The 24,001-nt window shown below is 42.5% G+C and overlaps 3 protein-coding genes across 3 annotated transcripts in view; 2 read left to right on the plus strand and 1 right to left on the minus strand.

The window, feature by feature from the left end:
• The first annotated feature begins 5,448 nt into the window (after positions 1-5,448).
• On the plus strand, positions 5,449-10,308 carry six7 (SIX homeobox 7). The gene is made up of 3 exons (XM_088347844.1): positions 5,449-5,906; positions 8,238-8,401; positions 8,490-10,308. The coding sequence occupies exons 1-3, from the start codon at positions 5,517-5,519 to the stop codon at positions 8,638-8,640; spliced, it is 705 nt and encodes a 234-aa protein (XP_088203970.1). The 5' UTR covers positions 5,449-5,516; the 3' UTR covers positions 8,641-10,308.
• Positions 10,309-12,379: 2,071 nt separating this feature from the next.
• On the plus strand, positions 12,380-16,691 carry LOC148357148 (actin-related protein 2). Its single transcript, XM_088346916.1, has 9 exons — positions 12,380-12,553; positions 13,204-13,314; positions 13,382-13,540; positions 13,606-13,735; positions 13,882-14,018; positions 14,161-14,310; positions 14,370-14,515; positions 16,117-16,249; positions 16,372-16,691. Exons 1-9 carry the CDS (start codon positions 12,506-12,508, stop codon positions 16,540-16,542), a joined length of 1,185 nt encoding a protein of 394 aa, XP_088203042.1. The 5' UTR covers positions 12,380-12,505; the 3' UTR covers positions 16,543-16,691.
• An 899-nt stretch (positions 16,692-17,590) lies between these two features.
• Positions 17,591-24,001, minus strand: part of dvl2 (dishevelled segment polarity protein 2) — a 28,664-nt gene continuing 22,253 nt past the window's right edge. The window contains exons 13-15 of the mRNA XM_088347476.1: positions 23,376-23,552; positions 21,731-21,955; positions 17,591-19,694 (exon numbers count right to left, since the gene is read on the minus strand). Of these exons, the coding sequence (XP_088203602.1) occupies positions 19,141-19,694; positions 21,731-21,955; positions 23,376-23,552 (956 nt within the window). The 3' untranslated portion in view covers positions 17,591-19,140. The remainder of the gene's footprint in view (positions 19,695-21,730; positions 21,956-23,375; positions 23,553-24,001) is intronic.

Consider the following 24,001-nt stretch of genomic DNA (forward strand, 5'->3'; position numbering starts at 1 on the left):
ACAGCAGTCTGTCGCTGAAACTGCTCTTCTGTCTGGAGATAATGCTGTGTAGTGGATGCGATGGATTGTCCATGATTGACCTCAGCTTCTTCAGTGCTCGTCTCTCAGCTACTGTTGTAAGGCTGTCCAGCTCTTTGCCCACAACTGAGCTCGCTTTCCTAGCTCGGGGTATGTCTATCAGTTTTGCACATCGAAAAATTTTATTTTTGCCCATTCCTTCTTGCAAAACAGCTCGAGCTCAGTGAGGTTGGATGGAAAGCGTTTGTGAACAGCAGTTTTCAGTTCGTTCCACAGATTCTCAATTGGATTGAGGTCTGGACTTTGACTTGGCCATTCTAACACATTGATATGTTTTTTGGTTAAACCATTCCATTGTAGCTTTTTCTTTATGTTTTGGATCATTGTCTTGTTGGAAGACAAATGACTGCTGTCACTGTCTTGTACTACGGACAGACTGAAGAGATCTTTTCTTCCTCATGCCATGAGGCTCTTTAACTCCAACCGGCAGAGTAAAGGCCCACATTAAACCACACCACCTACATTGGATATTACCGAATCTTACTGCAATGTGTATTCTGTGTAGCACTATTTAGTTACTCTATATAACACGCTACAGTGGGCATTTGCACGTCACACTGGGTGTTTGTATGTTGTATTCTTTTGGCTTTGTTGTTGTGCTGTTCTCAGCTCAGGGATGCTGCTGGAAATGTGAATTTCCCTTAGGGGATGAATAAAGTATCTATCTATCTATCTATCTATCTAAATCTCCGTCCCAGTCCCAGGTCTTTTGCAGACTCCATCAGGTTTTCTTCCTGAATGATCCTGTATTCGTCTCCATCCATCTTCCCATCAATTTTAACCATCTTACCTGTCCCTGCTAAAGAAAAGAAGGCCCAAACCATGATGCTGCCACCACCATGTTTGACTGTGGGGATGGTGTGTTCAGGGTGATGAGCTGTGCTGCTTTTACGCCAAACATAATGTCTTGCATTGTTGCCAAAATGTTTGATTTTGGTCTCATCTGACCAGAGCACCTTCCACATGTTTGGTGTGTCTCCCAGGTGGTTTGTGGCAAACTTTAAATGACACTTATGGATATCTTTAAGAAACGGTTTCCTCCTTGCCACTCTTCCATAAAGGCCAGATTTGTGCAGTATACGACTGATTGTTGTCCTATGGACAGATTCTCCCACCTCAGCTGTAGACCTTTGCAGTTCATCCAGAGTGATCATGGGCCTCTTGGCTGCATCTCTGATCAGTTTTCTCCTTTTATAAGCTGAAAGTTTAGGGGGACGGCCCGATCTTGGTAGATTTTCAGTGGTCTGATACTCCTTCCATTTCAATATTATTGCTTGCACAGTGCTCCTTGTTTAAAGCTTGTGAAATCTTTTTGTATCCAAATCCAGCTTTAAACTTCTCCACAACAGTATCTCGGACCTGCCTGGTGTGTTCCTCGTTCTTCATGATGCTCTCTGCGCTTTAAACAGACCCCTTAGACTATCACAGTGCAGGCGCATTTATACAGAGACTTGATTACACACAGGTGGATTCAATTTATCATTGTTCATCATTTAGATCAACATTGAATCATTCAGAGATCCTCATTGAACTCCTGGACAGAGTTTGCTGCACTGAAAGTAAAGGGGCTGAATAATTTTGCACTACCACTTTTTTTTGTTTTTGTTAAAAAAGTTTAAAATATCCAATAAAGTGTGTTCCACTTCATGATTGTGTCCCACCTATTGTTGATGCTTCACAAGAAATTAATGTTTTATATCATGATGTTTGAAGTCTGGAACGTGGCAAAATGTCACAAAGTTCAAGGAGGCCAAATAGTTTTGCAAGCCACTGTATAGGGCACTGTCTTGACTACAGTTTACAGTCTAAAATGAGCCTCAACATTATTAAGTAACTGTGGGAGGGAGACAAATTTTAAGTGGTATATATATTTTGATATGGGAGACAGGCTCTGGCATCATTATTATTTCATAGATATGATCAAACCCTTAAATGTCACACGGTAAAAAAAGATGAAGAATTACTTTTTGTCTGAAAAACGTGTATGACGGTTTTGTTGAATTTTCTCTCAAAAAAAGAAATATCTAAAAATGTTGCTTTTATGGCTTTTGGGGTCAAAAAGGATCCCAACCCCTGTCTCAAAGCATCGGGAAATATATTTGATTTTGAGAGAACGGTCGCTCACGCGGACCACAGCTCTCGCTCTAATTATTGTCCCGATGGAGCCGATTAAGAGGATTTATAAAGCAGATTAAATTAGAGTGCGGCAGTCACACAGTCGTCGTCGTCATCTGTCGTAACGACAACAAAGACATGATGAGTCCAAATCAATAAAAGCTTCGCCGCGTGCTGGCACTTTCTTTTTTTTGTTCTTTTTCACTCTCTTCACCTGTTTGATTTGTCTGTCACTCCTGCAAACCCCCCAAACAACCAAATTGGACACACCAGTTGCACAAAGCACAGACATCCCGAGCAGCCAACGCCGCCATTGAGGCCCTGTTGGCGTCTGCTGCTGGACCATGATCGGGGGTGTGGCGGGTGGGGGTTAAGTCACCAAAGCAGGAATTAATGAGCATTAAGCTCTTAGGTAAGAATAAGATGCACCTTTAATCCTAAACAACTCTACTGACACCTGTTACATCAACACACACATTAGACATGGGAGAAGATCCCTTTAAAAAGTCAAGTCTTAGGCCTAACACAACGGTGGGCAACCCAAAATATTATAAAACAAAAAACTAATTTGTCTGGAGCCGCAGAAAAATAAAAAGCCTTATTTATGCGTTATGAGGAATGCAACACATGCTTAATGCATTTATATTAGCCTACTATCAAAATGACTAAGTTGGACACGGTGCATGTATAACTTCATCACAATATTAATGAATGACAGCATATTTCAATGATTTGATCAAATTAAAGAAATGCAATAAAGAAATCAATTTTTTAATGTCATTTTTTATCTTACTGAAAAAAAAAATCGAGCATAGATAATGAGCGGCTTATCTAGGCAACAATAAGAGTGCAACAAAAAGTAGCGTGCAGTAAAGATAAGTATTTCCATGTACTAACTTAAAAGTTGATCATTTTCATTTTAAAAGACAAAATGCTAATCTGCCGGAGACTGTAACCTAAGACAGACCCGGATCTAGGTATACCCACAAGGGTGGGCACCAAGAAATCTAAAGGGGGCACCCCCAATTCTGGCTTTTATCCCCCTCTGCATCTCTCCGGGCTATGGTAATGATACATTTGTAGTGACGTTCACTAGACTGTAGGCGCCATTTAAAAAAAAAAAAAATCAACATTCTTTCAGTCCAGCCTTTGGCTCGTCTCTAGATTTTTTGTTTGGCACACTGCACATTTGACGTTGAAAATTAGTACTGTTGCAGCAGAGCGTGCACCAATTGACCCATTTACAACAACTGATATTCTCAGGCGTTCTCCCGTCTAAGTGATATCCAGGTCCAACTCTGCTTAGCTTCCCGAGATTGGCCTTTTCGTGGTGGTATGGCCGTAAACCTGGTCAATGAAAATAACATGAAACTAATCATAAATACACCACATACATTATTTACGTAAATGACTAGATTAGCTGCAAAAGTCTTTTTAAGGCAATATCTATTCAGGTGTATTGAGGCCCATTTCCAGCAACCAGTACTCTCGTGTGATAATAGTACATTATGTTTGCTAATTTCATTTGAAGGCTAATGGATGACGGGAAAACCCTTGGGCAATTATGTTAGCACAGCCTACAACTGTTAAGCCGGTTATAGAAGCTATATAACTGACCTTTCTTTGAGCTAATCGAGTATCTGGAGCATCACATTTGTGGGTGTGATTAAACTTTTAGAATGGCCAGAAAAACAGACTTTTCAGGTGAAACTCGACATTTTATTTTTGTCTTAACAAACTGAGGCTAATCCATGCAAGAAATTGCCAAATAATTAATGATTTCCTATAACGGTGTGTACTACTTCCTGAAGAGAATAGCAGGCTCTATCCAGAGTAGAAAGACAAGTGTCAACATCTTCAGTGAAGAGGTGACTTCGAGATCCTGGTCCTCAAGGTAGAGTGGCAAAGAACAAAACATATCTGAGACTGGCCAAGAAAAGGAAAATACCAAAATGGGCAAAAGAACACAGATATTGTATTACTCATTTGATAAATAAACGTTAGACTTTTTCATGGAAATCACAAACTCTTCTGGATGACCTCAAACTGTTCAACAGGAGTATTTATTGGATTCAGTCGTTTTGTGCGTAATCTACCTAGACGAGCCTTTCGTATGTTTATTGTGGTAGCACAGGGCATACAAGAGCAATAATCCCCGGGCGGGTCGGGTCGGGCCAGCGTTGATTGGACGCTCTATTTTTTCTACCGGCTCCAATTAAGGTCCGACTCGCCGGTAAGCTGATCTCGCAAACAGCAGCCATGATAGCGTCTGCGGCCTGACCCGTGACACCAAACTATAGCCGTTGATAGGTGGCTGTCTGGTGGACAGAGGTGAGGGGGGAGCTGCACCCCTTTGCCCTCCCCATGTGAGGTGAGGCGTAAAACTAACACTCAATGTATTAGAGGTGGGGGCGCGATGGGATCGAGCTGTCTGAGAGGATCCTGCTATTGAGTTGCAAATGAGCTTGTAATTAGCCCCATACACATTTGCCTGGAGGGATTATGTTTGTGTGTGTGTGTGTGTGTGTGTGTGTGTGTGTGTGTGTGTGTGTGTGTGTGTGTGTGTGTGTGTGTGTGTGTGTGTGTGTGTGTGTGTGTGTGTGTGTGTCGAAGACATTTTCTCTGCCACCCTGTTAAGTAGATAATACTAATTACTTCTCCTCCCATTTGCTTGTTAATTGTGTTCACTGTGGATTTATACAGCATGCTAATACTAGTCCCCCCTACACACACACACACACACACACACACACACACGCAGATGCAGACCCCCTTCCGGCAAAATCAACAGGTCTTTTTCTTTTTTCTTTTAAAACAGAACAGGCCACTGTTTGCGGCGACTAATTAACGATATACCAACGGGGCCTACTAAAAGCACACAGAACGTTTGAGACAACCGATTTGTATGTGTGTTTGGGGGGGTTGTCAAGGAGCATGTCCTCAGAGTGCAGATGTTCTCATATTGATGATGATGATGCTAATCTTCTTGTGGTGGCTCATCCTTCACCTGACGGCAACCTCATCCTCGAGCCGTCCAATGTGCTTGAACCGGCTGATGCGTCCGTGGGCCCCTCGGACCGTCCACGTATTGGAAGGCTAATCATCCAAACAAGCCGATGAGCTGGGTGTCACCTTGGGGCAGGGTGGGGTTAGCGCAATCATCTCTCCAACCCCCGAGCATCCGACCCCTCCTCCACATCCCCCGCCTCAACTCGCTCCACTATCTAATCCTCCTCCAAACAAGCGCAGAGATGCTAATTGTATCCCACTATAAATACAGGCCAAGTCCTGGCCTGACGCTGTAATCGCCCTCAACCAGCATCATGTTCCCTCTGCCCATGTTCACTGCCGAGCAAGTTGCCCGTGTGTGTGAGAACTTGGAGGAAACGGGTGACATGGAGCGCCTAGGCCGCTTCCTGTGGTCCCTGCCGGCCGGGCAAGCGCTCAACCGTCACGAGTCGGTGATGCGTGCCAGAGCCCTGGTTGCCTTCCACAGGGGCAACTTCGAGGCCCTCTACCACATTTTGCAAAGTCACCGCTTCACCCACGAGTCCCACGCTAAGCTGCAGGACCTCTGGCTGGATGCGCACTACCGAGAGGCCGAGAGACTCCGTGGCCGGCCGCTGGGCCCGGTGGAGAAGTACAGAATCCGTAAGAAGTTCCCATTGCCCCGAACCATTTGGGACGGCGAGCAGAAGACTCACTGTTTTAAGGTGAACATTCGCTTGTCCTTTTTTGCCCTTTGAGCCAAATCACCATTGTTTCATATTTCTTCGTGAGTTTGTTTGTGTTCATGGATTTTGTGGAAGTTTTGCATTCACGTTTGTTCTTGTCACTGTCTTGTCAACAGTTTTGTTCCCCTTCCTGGTGTTAGCCTATCAGTTTACTCAATCTTGTATGTATTATCAAGGTGTATATTGTTTGTCTTGTGTATTTAGTTTCTGTTTTATGTATTTCTGTTCTATTGCTGCCAAGAGTGTTGTTGGGCCCAGGTCCATTCGTGTTCCCACAGTCTTTCTTTTGTTTTTTTGTAGTTTGTTCCTCAATTTGGACACTTTTTTGATGCAGTGAGTTTTGATGGTTAAATAGCATTCCGTTTTCTGTTTTGTTTGGCATTTTAAATATACGTGTGTCTCGCTATTCCTGCTTCCCCACACTGACAGCATCAGCCATTCGTTCCCTTTTCTACAGTTCATAATTTTAACGTAAATGTGTCACTTCTGATTTGATTCTTGAAAGCAGCCATGACAGTGACATGCGTTAAGCTGAAGGCGCAACCCGGTGGCGCTTTTAAGCGGCTAAACGTGATCCAATTGAGTAGATGGAGGGCCACTTCCTAGTAGATCGTCTAATAATATCCACTCTAATGCGATTGCAAGGCCCAGTGTTCGGAAAGTGCTTCAACAGAATGCACAGCTTGAACTTGTAAACTACGCATTAAAAAGAAGTCATAACTCAACTTTTAGCCATGTAAATGTTTGAATACTTACAGAATCTTTGTCAGTCCAAGTACGTCATAACTTTTTTTCAATGGTCCAAAATTTTACTCAAGTTGCTCTGTGTAACAACTGGGGTCATAGGAGTCACTAAAAACACCGTTGATGTGGGTTTTTGTTCCAATCACTAGTCTGTGAGCTCTACAACCAGTACCGCCTCCATCTCACCAAGATTGCTACATTTGTGAACAACTGGGCTCAACATTAGAACCATTTAGTGTACAATTGTATTCTCAGGCATGCTCATAGTAATGATACAATTAAATTTTATTAAGTAAAGCTTGTTCGAAAAAAACGAAATGGTAAAAAAAACAAAACTCCTCCATAGCATATGAATAACCTACTCTTCTCGTCGGCTGAAAAATAGTCTGTGTAATATAGTGTGGTGATCTGTGAAGCCCTTTGAGACTCTTCGTGATTTAGGGCTATACAAATAAAAATGACTTGACTTGACTTGACTTAAAGAATTATTTACATGTAAAAAACATGCAATCCAACCCAACTTTTAGTTTTGAAATATCAAACATTCAAAGCCTTGTTTTTTAATCCAAACTACTTTATAAATCCTGATTTGTGTGTATGAGTGTGATTCTATGTTACTTATAGGCTTTAAAACGGCTGTACCGATATGTGTGAAAATTTACAAAGTTGTACTTTAAGCTAGGTTTCGTTTCAAGGCAACCCCAAAAAATACCAACAAAATCAGTAATCTGCTTTTGTGTGATCTGCTTTTGTGGTGTCTCCAACACCCTGTGGCGGCCTAAGTGGGAAGTGCAGCTCCTGACCATTGACCACTCCAGGCAGCCAAATTCAATCTTTTTTTCATAACCAAGACCTTTATTGATTGAATTGTTTCTTATTCACATGTTTCTACAAAACACAGCCCGCAACATTGTTCTCCTTGTATAGGATCCGACTATAGGTCTGGTCTTTGAACGCACCGTGACTCAAGCGCAGGCGGGACTAGTTGCTCTGCCTGGAAGAGGCATGATTTTCATTTAAAAACATCTTATTTCCACCAATATGTTTTTTAATATCGTCAAAGATAAAATATAATCAAATTGACTGTAGGGCTTAGGATCAATTGAAAAAAAAAACTTTTAAAAAAATCAGCTAAAATGTAAAAGAGCTACTTCCAATATTTTTTGTTACAAATATGAACATGATAGCGACGTCTGAAAGGGACAGTGTATCATTTTTAGTGCCATCGAGAGGTTCAAAGAACCTTTCATTCAGTTAGAAAAAACATTGATTCGGATACTAAGCAAAAATACATGAACTATCATACAAATGTTATTTCTTATTTGAAAAATCATAGGTAGAGAAATTTTTATTTTTTTTACATTACATTTTAGGCCGCAGCCATGTTTGTCTGTCGTGTTGTTGATTGGTGTGGTACTGGTTTTCGTTTGCATTAGACAACAGTGCCATCTAGTCGTCAAATATTACACTCTGGGGCTTTAAACAGCAGTGTTGACAGGAGACCCATTAAGACAAAAGTAGAGCTTTAAGTGTAGCTTTAAAACTTCATAATTTGTCCCCTACCAGGAGAGGACACGCAGTTTGCTTCGAGAGTGGTACCTACAAGACCCTTACCCCAACCCGTCCAGGAAAAGGCATCTGGCCCAGGCGACAGGACTCACCCCCACCCAAGTAGGAAACTGGTTCAAGAACCGGCGGCAACGGGACCGTGCCGCCTCCGCCAAAAACAGGTTGGCCACAGTTTGGAAAAATAAGCCATTCATTCCATATTGTGTACTCTGTTAACTCCTTCTTCCAACCCCGGTTGACCTGGGCCAGATTGCAGCAGGACCCGGCCCTGCTCCCTTCAGACCAAGACCGCCACCTGGGCAGTCCTGAGGCCAGTGACTGCAGCACCGGCACTGAGCACCGGGGAACTGCCTCCACGCCGGACATCTCCGTCAGCAGCGACAGCGACTTCGAGTCCTGAGTCCCCAGGGGGGCCCTAGACATGGCCCCTTGCATTTCAGTGAAAGACAAAACCATCCCGTGCACTTACGCGAGCGTCCGCTTCAAAGGTCGTGTCTCGATGCTCCATCTGCCTGTGCAGTGCAAGTCGCCTTCTTCTGCAGAGCACAAGTGGCAAAAAGTACTTGGAAGGGGAAAAAAAGAAAGACACTTTTTCACTGAAGTTAGTGTAAAAAAAACAATAAATGAAAAGTACAAACTTGGGGATGGACTTTGTAAAGCACACAGATTTTTTTTCAAAACAGGTCACACAGATACACATCAAAACTCCCCACACTTAGAGTTCTTCATTTATCCCCCCAAATTGTGCCTCATCATTATTTTCTATTTCTAAGTTAAATTGTGATTCAAACAAAAAACTGACTATTTGTGGTGAATAAACAACCCAACTTTCAAATGAAACTTGGGAAGCAAAGGACAATCATGTATGTTAGTTGTTTACACAGCTTTTGTGTTTTTTTTTTCATCCAAAACTTAAAGTACTTTTTTTACTGTTTTATGCTGTATAGAGTATAGAATGTATGCAATAAATCTTTTGAAATCAACAACTGGGTGTTGTAAAAAATCTGAATAACAATATTTTCTTAAATTTGATCATAAGACTATTTTATAAAAAATAAAAGATAAAATAAAAGGTAAAATAGTAGTTTCCATAAACACATTTCATGTTTTGTAGTAATAATAATAATGAGGAGGGGGGGGGGGGGTATGGTACAACTAGTACTGTTGCAGCAGAGCGAGCTCCAAATGACCTATTTAGAGCACTTGGTATTCCCAGGCGGTCCCCCATCCGAGTACTGCTTGGCCTGACGTTCGCAGAGAATGGCCGTAAACAAGACATATTGTGTTTTTTTTAAAGCCACGCCCACAATGTTGATTATTCATACCTGTCAACCTCCACGGCTCCATGCCCGTACAAACTGTCCTATTTTCCCTTACAAAATATGAAATAATCTTACACCATATATTTTTTTCTGGAATGATGCATGATGGGAAATCCCCAGGCGGCAGACGCATGCGCACAGTAGCCTCAAACCGCTCGCTTCGTTTGCAACAAAAAAATACGATACCGAGATAGAGGCTACCGCAGCGAACTCGTTAGACTTAATTGATTTGCCGTTTCGTGATAGTCGGTGTATACCGGATGGTACCCATCATTGACAAATTTGCGTTTTTCTGTACAGATTTTCTTGTACGTCGTACACGTCTTAAAATGCGTAATAAAAATACTTTGTACGGCAAAAAACGTACAGGTTGACAGGTATGATGATTGGATGGTATCAATGATATTCTTATCACGCATTTCAGTAAAAAGAAAAAAGGTTTATTTTCAATAAATTAAATGTTTTCAATTCATAGTGACACTTTACGGTAGTGCATCTCCTTCTATATAAATAGCCATATTGATAAGAGCTCATACCAACCGGAATTAATTATATTAAGTGAGAAAATAGGGTCGGTAACGCTCTTCAACGCTGCTTTGTCAAAAATGTTTACAAATTGAAAAATATTGGGGAGAAAATATATTTTCTTTTAATATTGTTTGTGGAGCAGGAAAAACATGACACAAACAACTTTTAATGTTGTCCAATGCTATAAAAATGTGTGGAATAAATATTTCACCTCAACAGCTTGGGTGCATTTTTTCCTTTTCTCTCTCCGGTATTGCCTGTGTTGGAGCCGAGCGGAGCCCAAGCTCCGCCCATTTTAAAGGGGCAGCGTCACAATCTAAGTTGTAATTTCAACACAGAAGTCACATTAAATAGGTAAGAACGCAATCCTGTCATAGGCACAATTTAGTAACTAAATAGCTGTTTTTATTAGGTGAATTATAATTTTTTTAGTATGTATTTTGAATGACACTCAGGGATATAATTTGTGTTTTGTTGGTCAGGCATTAGTCATTTTGACAGTGGGCTAATATGGAGACAAACTGCATATGTTGCTTTCATTATAAGGCTTAAATAAGGCTTTCAAATTTTTGCCACTACAGACAAACATATTGCTCTTTCAACATTTTTGGTTGTTGACCCAAGGCTAAGAGGTAAGATCTTAAACCCAAACCCAAAACCCAACAAAACCCAAATTTCGCGCCGGTCCTAAAATGTCAATCATGATATTCGGGGCGGGCCAGGCTTTTCTTTCTCATATGATCTTCCTGCCATTGTTCTTTTATGTCTCTCTGCTTCTCTAGATCTTAACGTGTTTCATTTGATTCTTGAGAACCTGATGCAGTGGTTTATGACCCAATTTACAACCACTCAAAATATCGGACTTATCTAAAATTTTCCAGTCAACTCTCCATCGATAATGAAAAATAGTCAGTTTATCTAAAGTAGAGTATTCAACGTTTGGTCAGAATTCTGTTTTGCTATGTCAGAAAATGATCAAACAATGTTAAAATATGTGAATTAAATACCTGTACTGTGTTTTAAGTCAATCACATATATATATATGTTATCTGACTGATACTGCTGGAATGTGAGGTTGGGAAGGGCAAGCTATGGCTTCATTTGCGCATAAAAGGTTGCGTCACATCTCCACCACAGGGGGTTCGCTCCTCCCGGGAGACCAGATACCAGAGCTTGCACACGTCTCACCTCGCAAGGGCAGTCTGATTTTGGCCAGCCACAAGGCAGAAGGGATGTCTTAACAGGAAAAAGCTGGACCAAGGCACTGGCCGGTCCTGGCTAGGTCTCAGCTCAACGGGCACCCGGAGAGCCTTCCCAAGTCAACAGCCAAGCTTAATTAAGCTAGCGGCAAAATCAGTGGGACAAAGCCAGCGACCTCAGAGAAGCCTAAAGCCACCAGCAGTTAACCTCTCGTTCAACAGTCTGCATCATCTGGTCCTTGTTCCAACCAGCTCTCAAGCCTACTAGAATACCCCATCGCTCTACATCCGAGGACATAAAGACTGGGTCTTCATCTTCATCGACGCAGAACGTCGCAGAACATCTCATTGTTGCTAGGTATTGGTATGGGTGTGACGTAAAAGGGGGAACTCTATCAAAATACAATAACGTAATAATCAAGCCGATGTTGTTGTCCATCCAAATGGTGCCATTTTAAGTTCTCAACTTCTAGTTTTGTTTTGTTTTATTTTCTTATTACTGTTTTGTGTTTTATTCAAGCTTCTTCAGTAGATTAGTAAAATAAAAGTCAAAAAATCCAAGAGTGTGTGTGTCTTGATTGATGTATGTTGAACTATCAAAAGCAGTAAAAAGAATTCCCCTTAAGTGCGTGTAGCCACCCTTCAGAATAACTGTACAGGGTTTTTCATCTGTTTTCCAGACAAAATTATCTAAAAACGTATGGGGTGCTCCAAAAAGGCAAGATGAGTTTTGAAAAGAATAAACTCGGCTCTTTAATTCAATTGGTCAATAAATTGTTTGTTAGAATAATTTATCTATCACCCATATTTACTACACTAACCTTTGCAGACACAAAATATAAAATATGTAAATGTTTGTACAGTCTTGTCAACTCAGAGTTTTTTTTTACAAAAAACGGGCTTTATTTGCCATCATAAATCTCATCTCCTCCTCCCGAGTCCTCACAGGTAAAATATGACATATCCGGTTTGTTTCGGGCTTGATCTAACCTCTTGTCAATATAAGTAGCTTGGGGAGGTGGTATTTGGCATCAGCCCAATGAACTGATGGATGATGAAAGGGTTACACTCCAAGGTAGAAAGCCAGGAAGGAGGGGCCAAGGCTGCCGTCCCAATCAAGCCAGCCTCCAAATCGGGCGTGTCCACAAGGCCTGGGAAGGTGCGGACGCTGTGTGAAGAGGGTCAGCAGGACGTCAAAGCTGTTCCTGGTGCCAAGATGGACAGCGAAGGCCGTAAGGTGGTGGTCTGCGACAACGGGACTGGGGTACGTCAGGTCATACATTGCCGTTTGCTGAACCTCTGTGTGACGACAATTCGATTGCAATTTGAGCTCTGGGATAGGAGCACTAGAACCTGTCTGTACTTGTTGCTCTCTGTGGCAGCCATACAAGGTACTGAAGGTATCAACTGAGCAACCATTGGCTGAAATATGGGAGGTGACTTATCCAGGTGGAACCTTTTCAGGGCGGGGGCAGGGTCTGCCATCGACTTTGCTTTCAATGTACTCGGGCCTCGGATCCAAGCAGGCAACAAAGCTAAATGTGCCGGAGGCCAAATTTCGATTTAATGTGACACATAACTCAAATGCTCCCAGACAAAACATTCACGCTAGCTTCCAAAAAGTGTTATTAAACTTTTGGGTCAACAGCAGTGTGATTCAGTTGTGGTCAAACTCGGTTCTTGAAGCCCTTATATCCTGCATGTTTTTCCAGCCCAAGTAAGGTAGGTATCAGCTAGTTGGCAAAATGTGCAGGAGCTTGATATCATGGAGATTTTGAGCTTGGCAATTGAAATCACGTGGAAAATCATGCAGGACAAGTGGCCCAGGTTTGCCCACTGCTGGGTAAAGATTTGTTTCAGTTTCTTGCTGTATAATTTGCAAAGCTGATGTGTGACTGACACTTCCTTATCCAGTTTGTCAAGTGTGGGTTTGCAGGGTCAAACTTCCCTGACCACATCTTTCCCGCCATGGTGGGTCGGCCAGTCATTCGATCCACCACCAAAGTGGGAGACATTGAAATCAAGGTAGCCAGTGACGGCAAAACCTGGAAAACGATTGCCCTTTTGACCTTTGCCTGGTATGGTCTCTCAGGACCTGATGGTGGGCGACGAAGCCAGCGAGTGCCGCTCATTGCTGGAGGTGGCGTATCCAATGGAGAACGGAATGGTTCGCTGCTGGGAAGACATGCTCCACTTGTGGGATCACACTTTTGGACCAAATAGGCTGAACATTGAGCCATCCCAGTGCAAGGTAGCAAAGAGTCAGGCACTCAAAGGCCTACAACCCATACTAGCTAAGCTCAAGGTCGCACGCAGATCCTGCTGACGGAGCCTCCGATGAACCCGACAAAGAACCGGGAGAAGATTGCAGAGGTCATGTTTGAGAAGTACCAGTTCCATGGCATCTACGTGGCCATCCAAGCCGTGCTAACGCTGTACGCTCAAGGTATGACCTGCTGCCATTAACCCTCCGACCCAAATATCACTTTGTATCAAGTTAAAAAAATAGATCCAGGTTTTCTTATCAGACCACATGAGATAATTGGAACAGAAAATCAAAACAGAAAACCAAAACCGTATTTCTGCTAACAGGTCTCCTGACGGGGGTGGTCGTTGACTCCGGTGATGGCGTCACTCACATCTGTCCAGTGTATGAAGGCTTTTCCTTGCCACACCTGACGCGGAGGCTGGACATCGCTGGTCGTGACATCACACGTTATCTCATCAAGGTGTGGCACAGAAACAATAAGTGTTGGTGGTAGAAAATCTCACCGATGCCCATTATGGCACCAAGACAAGGAAGGTGCAGCTCTAAAAGGTTTACAGACATTGGTTATGACATTATTTTTGCAATCCGGTTTGTGAACTCAGCTCCTGCTGCTTCGCGGCTATGCCTTCAACCACTCGGCTGACTTTGAGACGGTACGTATGTTAAAGGAGAAGTTGTGCTACGTGGGCTACAACATCGAACAGGAGCAGCGTCTAGCCGCGGAAACTACCTACCTTGTCGAGTCCTACACGGTAAGCCCGACCTGACTCAACCATCGTCCCAAGAGGTCCGACAGAAATGTCTGCCACAGCTACCTGACGGCCGACAAGTGATGGTGGGGGGCGAAAGATTCGGTGCCCCGGAAGCTCTTTTCCAGCCACACTTGATAAATGTGGAGGGGGCGGGTGTGGCCGAGCTGCTCTTCAATACCATCCAAGCGGCTGACATTGATCTCAGGTGGGGACTGCGTCGCTCTGCTTGAAGAGCCCATGGTAAACACGTGACAAACAAGTCTGACGTTTTGTTGTTTGGCATTTTTTTCCTTGACAAAAATGTAAAATGTTGGAATTTTCCCAACTTTCTGAACAATTTAGTGCTGATTTTGTGCAAAATTGGGCGTGGTCCTGACACACTGAGATTCAATCTCTGGATGCCCTGGCACAACCTGATTTTGAGACCTCTGAGTAAAAGTGGGCGAAAATTGGGTGTTATGGAATTTAGATCAGGAGAGGAAGCACAGTTATTAGTCTGGCTTAGAGGTGAGATCAAGCCTAAAAAAATCCAGACGGACCCGTGTGTATTAAAGCCTGAACCAGCCTGAGCCCAACAAATTGACTTGATTTAAGGAACCGATCCCGGAGCAAAGCCAAATTTTCGTATTTCATTTGTTTACTTAATTTTTTTTTTACGAGGGAGCAGGGGGGTGATTTTGGTCCGGGCTCAGGTTTAAGATTTTACACCTAGTCTGGCTATAGCCACATTAGTTCTTAAGCATTCATGGAGAGAGATTGGGAGATTGAGTGTTCAAAATAGGAATCTTTTAGAGAGTATATTCTTAGAGAAGGAGTGTGTTTTTTGGTACCAGCCACGAAATCGATCAAATCTACATCCTCGTTGGGGTCTTTAGATTTACCCAACTCGTCCGCGCATGCTCTAAGGCAGGGGTCTCTAACTTTTTCAAACTGAGAGCTATCTTCTGTTACTAATTAGAGCAAAGGTCACCCAATTTGATATGCATTTCTAAAATAACAACTTATGTTATTACTATATTCTTATTATACTATTACCTGGTTAATTATTGCAAGTAGGGTTAAATAAACTCAATAACTAAAAACATCATTTTCCTAGTAAATCAAAATGACCTAGCAATAGTGAGCTACTTTCAGAAGAAATCCGCTTGCACATCAACTGCCGTCAGGGGGCACTGCGTTGGAGACCTCTGCTCTAAGGACTGTGTCCTTGTGCAGAGAAATGTAGAATACAAAATTCTATTTAGAGTCCGCATGGAAAAACAACCTAATCAGATATGTTTCCAGTAAAGGTATTCTGACCCAAGGCTACCAGGTCATTGTTTGGGTGCTAACCTTTAAATTTGATCTACAGGTCTTGACTCACAGATTCAAAAGATATTTAAGTGCCGTGAATTAGTTTTTTCGCAGGGGTCCAGTCACTCGGATTAAAGCCACTCATCCCCAGTATGTTGAAAAAAAAAGATGAGATGGCTTGGCATCAGCTTAGGATCCCATCTCCCAGGTGGGGACTTTCATTTATGATTCCCAGGAGGACCCACAGCTGGGATGAGAAAATTATGGCTGTCTTTGCTAAACCAGTACCGCTTACGAATCAGGTCTTATGAACCAACCACATATGTGGCAAAAATCTTTTAAAAATTCGATCAACTCTTCAATAATTTATTCTATACCATTGACAATTGTGAAAACACAACAGGAATATCATTTAGGTGAAGTGTAACCTTTCAGGCCTTTGCTGATTTGTGATGAGAGCAGGGGGAAGCACTAAGTCAGTACTTGAACATGTTTGTTTGCTGGCTCTTGCAGGGCAGACTTTTACAAGCACATCGTGCTTTCTGGGGGTAGTACCATGTACCCTGGCCTTCCATCTAGACTGGAGCGAGAGATTAAGCAGCTCTACCTGGAGAGGGTTCTGGACGGAGACACACACAAGTTGGCTGTAAGATGCGAAACATTGCGCCGGGAGTATTACCATGTTTGAGGGCCATGTCAGGGACAAAAGTCCGTCCTTGGCTCGATCCTCAATCACACTTAATTGTGTCATGCTTTGTACACCCACAGAAGTTCAAGATTCGCATTGAGGACCCACCGCGACGCAAGCACATGGTGTTCCTTGGCGGCGCAGTGCTGGCCAACATCATGAAAGATAAGGAATCTTTCTGGTTAACCAGGTCAGAGTATGAAGAGAGTGGCCTGGGCGTGCTGCAAAAACTAGGAGGCGGTATCAGATAAAAGCTTTGCCATTCTGGACTGTATCCATCTCAAAACGACACCAATGTTCACTAACCTTGCCTAAGTACGCACACGTGGGACTAATTCAACTTTGAGCGCTTACATGTGATTGTTCTGGTGTTGTTTGAATAAAATGCTCAAGTTGGAATAAAAAAACATAGGATTGGTTGATTTATTTGAGGTTGAATGAGAGCCTTTCTTGGTGGGTGGCGCATTTTAACCCCTATGTTGTGTTAGGAATTTGCATCACTAACAGTTATTAGCAGGTTGATTTTGACTCTGGGTCTAACTCAGTCCTGAACACCCCCGAAAAAAAGTAAGGAGTATCACCAAATGTAGTTAATACAACATTATAAAAAAACATTATATGCTTCCATAACCATGTATTCCCAATGTTAGGAATGGCCACTGGTTTGCTGAAGTTTTCGGGAATTTACAGTTTGTTCTGTGAGTTTTTATTGCAACGTATCTCAACAGTGAACATACATAGATTAATTAGCTTCAATTTAAGGGATTTCTTAACGACCTACTGCCAAAATGGTGTTTGTTGGGGTGACACCCTGGCTGTGAACTGTAGTGGAGAAAACACAATATATACTGTAGTGAACCCACCACCAAATCAGTGTTTCTCTGACTTTGGATTTATTAAAATCGAGATCTAACCGGTCGACTTTGAAACGCAATCGAGTTATGTGCAATAATCGAATTTTATCTCCAAGCCAGTTGTACTCATTGTAAAGAGCCACCATATGTGGCTCGTGCGACGTACGTTCCTGACTCTAGTTCTAGTGTGTTTGAGGATAGTACTGAACCACGACTGCACATTTTTTGTGATTGATTCTTCTTTTAAGATGTCAAGATATAAATACAATTTTTCTCTTGTTCATAAAAGTCTACCGTCTGAAGCATAAATGGGTTCTTAGGCAAATCCGACCCCCACACAACTTTGCTTTGTTATTGGTCCAATATAGATTAAACTTCTCATAATTTCTGAAGCATATCAGAGCGCGCCTTTACCAAGGATCAACAATAACAAAATACCAGAGCGTCAAAATGAAATTTTATTTTTTGAAAGCCGAAAGGTGGCTGAATCAAGTCAACGCGACATGCAATCTCACTCATTCCAATGATAATTCACGACACACCTCGTTATTAGGATTACAGATGATTTATAGTCACTCGTAAAAAAAGTAAAATGTGTGAATAGCGAGTCAGTAAAAAAAAAAAGAAAAAAGTGAGGCTTGAGGATCACAGTTAACATCTACAAAGTGTTTTTTTTTTCTCCCAAGTATCACTTCAGCAACGTGTACCACAAAGCAGCCCCTCTACAATACAGCACGCTTGGCAATCAGACAAGAGGTTGATTGAGCGCAGAGGCAACACAAAGCTAATGTCAAATACCTTTTTTGGACCATTTTTCTTTCACATTAGAGCTTTGCACTGCATGTTCAATGAAAGGAAAAATACACGTTCATCAGCAAAATCCTTTCATTTCGTACCTGGAGTGTGTTGAAGGTTGGGTTGCCAAGTTTGAGGTGTCTTTAAAAAGTTGAAAGTTACACAGTCTCTCTATCAAGTATGTGTTAACAATGCCCGACTGAGTTTAAAGGGCCATTATGCTTTATTTTCCATCTTGCCCATCTGCTTTTATCTTACTTTTATCAGGCCTGGTCATGTCAAACAAACTTCCCAAAAAGATGAAAAAAGGAGAGTTTAATGGGCGTGTCCAAGAAATGCACGCGAAACATGATTTACTCTGGCTTAAAGTCATGATAGCAGCCTTCAGTTTTTAAATGCACCCCTCATTCAAACAATAATAATAGCCCCACTAGGCAATAGTATGATTTGTTCACAGTCATGCATGTTGTTCTGAATAAAAACTGAAAACATTACACTTAACGGGTTATACATTTTGTTTGATTTATAAGAATATTTCTAGCCCACTGCATAGCCATTTTTTCACATTTAAAGGTGGGGCGCACCATCTGAAAACTTAAGGTTGCAATTATAACTTTAAGCCAGGAGATGGCAGGAGTCACATAATTTGCGTACATTTCTTAGACGTGCTCAAATAAACTCTCCCTTTTTCATCTTATTGGGGCTTTTTCAGCCCCGAAAAGAAATAAAAAAGATAAAAGTAGATAGGCGCAAGGCAAAATAAAGCATCAGGGCTCTTTGAACTCAGTTGGACATTAGTAACACATACGTAACAGAGAAAATATTTAACATTCAACTTTGAAGGACACTCGAAACTATGCACCCCACCTTTGATAACGAGGTACTCAGAAACGTTATAGCGCTGGGATCTGATGCGACGGTCACCACGTTGTGTGCCTTTGTGTTCGACATGTTTTCGTACATCTCAAATAAAAATCAGTCCCATAAAAAAGGCCACCATCAGAAAAGACGAAAGTTAGGAACGACAGTCAGATCCCACGCTAGATCTAATATTGACCTGGAGTAGAATGTCATTGTCCCTTTGAACATCTTGGATGTCAACACTTAACCCTGTTCTCACCAACATTTGGAAGGAGCGCTCTTAGAGAAGCACTGTGGAACAGCGGCAAACAAGCGGGGCCGCAAAGCCGCCTCGCACCTTTACATGACATCCACAAAGAACTCGCTCGGGTTGCCCATGGCCAAGTGGAAGGACTGGCGAGATGCCGTCAGCTCGGGGGGCACGGAGCCCAGGTCGCGGGTCGGTGGCGCACCAGGAGGGCCGGCCGAAACCGAAGAGAGAGGCGACGGCAGCGCGGCGTGCATGGGGCCTGGCGGCAGCTGCTGAGCGTGAGCCAGACCGTGGGGTCCGGCCAAGGCCGGGTGCTGGGGCACCATCATCACCATCATGGGGTTGTAAGGCATGATGCCGGGTGGGTAAGGAGACATGTGTGTGGGCGGGGGCATGCGGTGGTGGAGCGAGCGCTGGGAAGAGGCATGGCTGTGTTCACTGGGAGCGGCCGAAGCGTGGCCCCGTCTCAAGCTGCCGCGGGTGGAGTATTCCGATTCGCTGCCGCTGCCGGAGCGAGAGTCGCCTCCTCCGCCGTCACCCGCGCAGGGAGACTTCTCACCGCCGCCCGCCGTGCTGCCGGCTCCTTTGCTGCCGCCTCGCCGTCGCTCGCCTTCGCTCCGGGTAGATCCGCTGCTTCGGCTACCTGCGGACAGACCGAGCACACAATGTTTAGAATTAAAGGGAAACCCAAATTCTAAAACATGCAAAGTGTGAGAAAATAGTATGTAAAAACAATTGATAAAATCAAGTCATGTTTATTTGTATAGCCCTTAATCAAAAAAAGTCTCAAAGGGCTGCACAGACGACCATTACTGCATCCCCTGATCAGTAACCTACATCTGGGCAAGGAAAAAAAAAACTCAGGTTGAGGAAATTGAAATAGACTTAAGGGGCTAGAAAAATGATAGGTCTCTCATTGCTTAGATCATACCTCTCAGGTAGGATGCCTTGTGCAAAATATATGGTGATATGAGCTCTGAGCCTTTTAGTGTGGCCTGTGGCGTTCAACAGGGCTCGGTATTTGGTCCCCTGCTTTTCCGTATCTATATGCTTCCACTACATGATATAATCCGCTAATATTATATTAGTTTTACCTGCTATGCAGATGACACTCAACTGTATCAGTCAATGGAGGAAGTGTTCTGTTAAATTCGGGAAATTAGGAGGCCTGCCTCTATGGGATAAGATGGATGGCACTTAATTTTTAGGTCTTAACCCTGAAATGATTGAAATGCTATTTTTTGGTCCAGCTCAACGTTGTGACTTGTTCTCAAACACCGATCTGAAGCTTGACAAATGTAATATCACCCAGGGTGACTTGGTCAAAAATGTAGGTGTCACATTTGAGACTTATCGGTCATTTTAGATACACGTAGAGAATATCACTACAATAGCTTTTTTCCAATTCAAATACACTTTTTATTGATTATATTCCAACATATCTTCAGATAATATCAAAGTTATTATAAAGAATTACAGCCATCTTTAAAGCCGTTTTACACGACTTTGAAAATACTCAACTTGTCATTACAAAGGTATTTTCTCAAAACATTACTGTTTCAATGTAATAAGGGCTGTCATTTGTATGGTCTAGGTCTCAAATTCTCAGTTCTGGCAGCGGATTAAAAATAGACTTCCGAGCAACACCAAAACACACTAAGAAAAAAATCATAATCCTCCTTTCAAGTTGTCAAAATGTCCAAGGAGGACGACACACATTGTCCTTTAATGAAGTTATGGAAGCGGATCCAAAAAAAAACAATCTTACTGCATAACATGAAGATAAGAACACAAAGCAAATGTTTTTTTCTGGGGCGGCAGTAGCTCAGGAGGTAGAGCGCAGTTCGAATTCCGACTCGTCCGTGTTACATGTCGAAGTGTCCTTGGGTAAGACACTGAACCCCTAATACCCCCAATAAGCAGGTTAGCGCCTTACATGGCTGCAAGGCCGCTATTGGGAAATGTGGAGCACATTGTAAAGCATTGACTTGAAAAGCGCTATATAAAATGCAGATCATTTCATTTCATTTCAAAGCAGCGTGGTCACAATGACCAGCTACGCAAGACCGACACTTTGCCACATTTTAGCCAGACAATGTCGTCGATCGGGTAAAGGGAGACGCTTATTTCCCGAGGCCACCATTGCAAATAAGAAGATAAAAGCACAAAGCAACGTGTTAGCTCCTTCAGGCTGATACTTAAAAAGCGCAAAAGAAGTTAAAAAAACTGTCGTGTGCTACCATGTGGCTAACTTCGGGACCTTATTTGTAAATTCCAGCCGCTGTCACGCAATGTGACTAAATGTTTTAAGTTCAAACAAGTACAAATCTTATTAATGTGTTCGCATTTTTAAGACTTTAGACAATCTGATTTAAGACATTTGAATGACAATTAGGCCTTTTTTTTTTAGAATAATGTATTCAATGCCTTTTAAGACTTTTCAGGAATCCGCAGGAACCCTGGCTCAGTTATTTACACAGAAAGACACCATGAATGATAAGACTCATATTGATTCATCTTGTTGGAGAGCATACAATTATCAGAGGTATTTACACAAAGGGAACTGGCCTGGCGAGGAATTACTGTTGGAGGGTCGGCTGGCTGTTTTATGTCAACGTCTCCCTATTCCAACTTTTTTGCACACAAAAGACTTAGCAGAGAAATTGGGTAAAGGTTAACCTTCACTGTGTTGACTGCCGGTGCTTCCTGGGGTGTAGCTGTAGCTGCTGAGCTCGTGGTACGGTGGAGGCTGGCTAGAGTACGAGTGGCTGGCATAGGGTTGGTAGGGGAAGGTGTGCATCATGGGCCAGGGCGACGCTCCTGGAAGGGGCAGCGGAGCCAAAGTGTCCTGGTCCGAGGCCCCACTAGAGCCGTCGTTGTCATTCAGCGACAGGTTGGCCATATCTGTACACAACAGGACCACATTTGCAAATAATTGGCAGCCCACATAACATGTGCCTTCTTTTTCTTTTGAATATAAAAGTTGGTGATTTGTACCTAAAATACCAACTGACACTTCATCTTGGGGGTCCACTATTATCTCCCCCAAGGGCTCTAACCGGCACAGACTCTCAGGAAAATAAGCTTCCCTAATAACTGATGGGTGTTTGTCAAGACAGAAAAAAATATTTTGGGAAACATTGGACATTAATTGAATATACTTAAGTAGGGCTACACAATTAAGCAAAATCTAATCGATATTGCAATTAGACGCAGTGCGATTTTGTCATCGCAAGACAATGCGTTTTTTTCAAGGATTTATAGTTCCAGTTTGTTATACGAGTGATGGAGTCTCTGGTCAACAGGAATTGTCTCAGTTTGGGTTTTAACAGCGCTGCCCAATGAGAAACACGTTTTAATGGCACTAGCCAAAAAAGGCAAAGTTTGCAAGCAATGTGTGCATGACTGTGCTAGGCTGGTGTAGGCTGTCAGGCAAATAGCCCTTCTTCAACAGGCCACCGAAAACCAACGCGACAGCCCGTAGCTTTAGCGGCTCATTCCATTCAGAATAAATTTATCAATTAAATCACACTCCAAGGTAAGTCAGAAAAGCGCAAAGAAATGCTGATCACCAGCGGGTGCTCTGTGGAACATTATCGCGCCGGGAATCGTCTTAGGGGACATCAGGAAGGAAAGCTATCAGCTAGGCTAACAACTCTTCAGTTACCACTGCCCAACGCAACTAGTCACCAACGCCAGATCAATTACACATGAAATGGATGACCTGGAGCAAAAATTTGTAGCAAAAGTCTATATTTGTGACTATTGTATTTTAATTATATCGGAGAGCGCCGGAAACCTTGCTGAAGTCACGCTTACCCTATCTAGTGTGTAGCTAGCCGCTCTCTAAATCACTTTCTTGCACTGAAAAGAGAATCCTGCCAATTTTATTGTACTTTTGTGTAATGTCAATAAAGACCATTTAAACAACTGCATATCTGTAGATCCATTTGTCAGTCGTATACGCTAAGTCTGTAATCACGTCATCTCGAGGTAAGTTTGTGCGTTTAAAACATCACTAGCACAGAAAATGCATTTTTCTTTTAAAATTTGTAATTGCACCAAAATTTCAATACAGGAAATTTACTTGCATCATTTACTTAGTATTGATTTTAAACATTGAGGAATGTGGTCTACTCTTTATTGTATTCTTTTGTCGAAATATGATATTTTGTGATTTTTATTTTTCAATAAAATTGAGTCCCTTAACTGTTAAGTGATATCCTATCCAAAAATTGTAAAATTATGAATGGCCTTACTGAAAAGATTTTGCCATCTTTCAAAGTCAGCGTGGCATAAATTGGAGCATGCGCGAGCTACTTACAATTCTCACAGTCACTCAAGTCCCCGAAGACATAATAGCATTGTTCTGAGAAGGTGATCTTGTTGACCGTGTGACGAATGAAGCCGGCCTTCAGCAGATTGCTGGCATACTTCCTGGCTTCACGTCGGTCCTGGAATCCCTCGATGTGGTGGAACAACCACTCCACCACGTCCGAACCTGCTCACAAATGGCGGGCAGAAAAATGAAGGTGACAATTAGAGTATGTTCTGGAAAACCTAAGAGGAGGGAACAGATATGAACGCAATTGGATGCGAGCGCTGACGCAGAAGAAAAAAACCTCAGGGATTAGCTATCAATCTTCGTTGTCTATAATTTACACCTAGGCAAAAAGAAAATTACCTACTGGTTTTGCAAGGGCTTTGGTGAATTAGAACTTTCATATCTTGTAGAAATCTTTGAAAAAAATAAAAAAAATAAAAAGAATCACTTAGAATAATGGAGGGCATTAGCCAAGGACAAAACATCACGTGTTTGTTCTGTTGCAATTCATTGGCAAGATATCCCAAACAATTGAAGAAAACGACAAATGACAGACACACTTTTGTCCTTAAAAGGTACAGTATTTTTTTACCACTAGATGTCACTGTATTGTGTAGTGCATCTCT

This window comes from Urocampus carinirostris, chromosome 11 (assembly GCF_059441175.1).
Source record: "Urocampus carinirostris isolate Australia breed hairy pipefish chromosome 11, RoL_Ucar_1.0, whole genome shotgun sequence".
NCBI lineage: Eukaryota > Metazoa > Chordata > Actinopteri > Syngnathiformes > Syngnathidae > Urocampus > Urocampus carinirostris.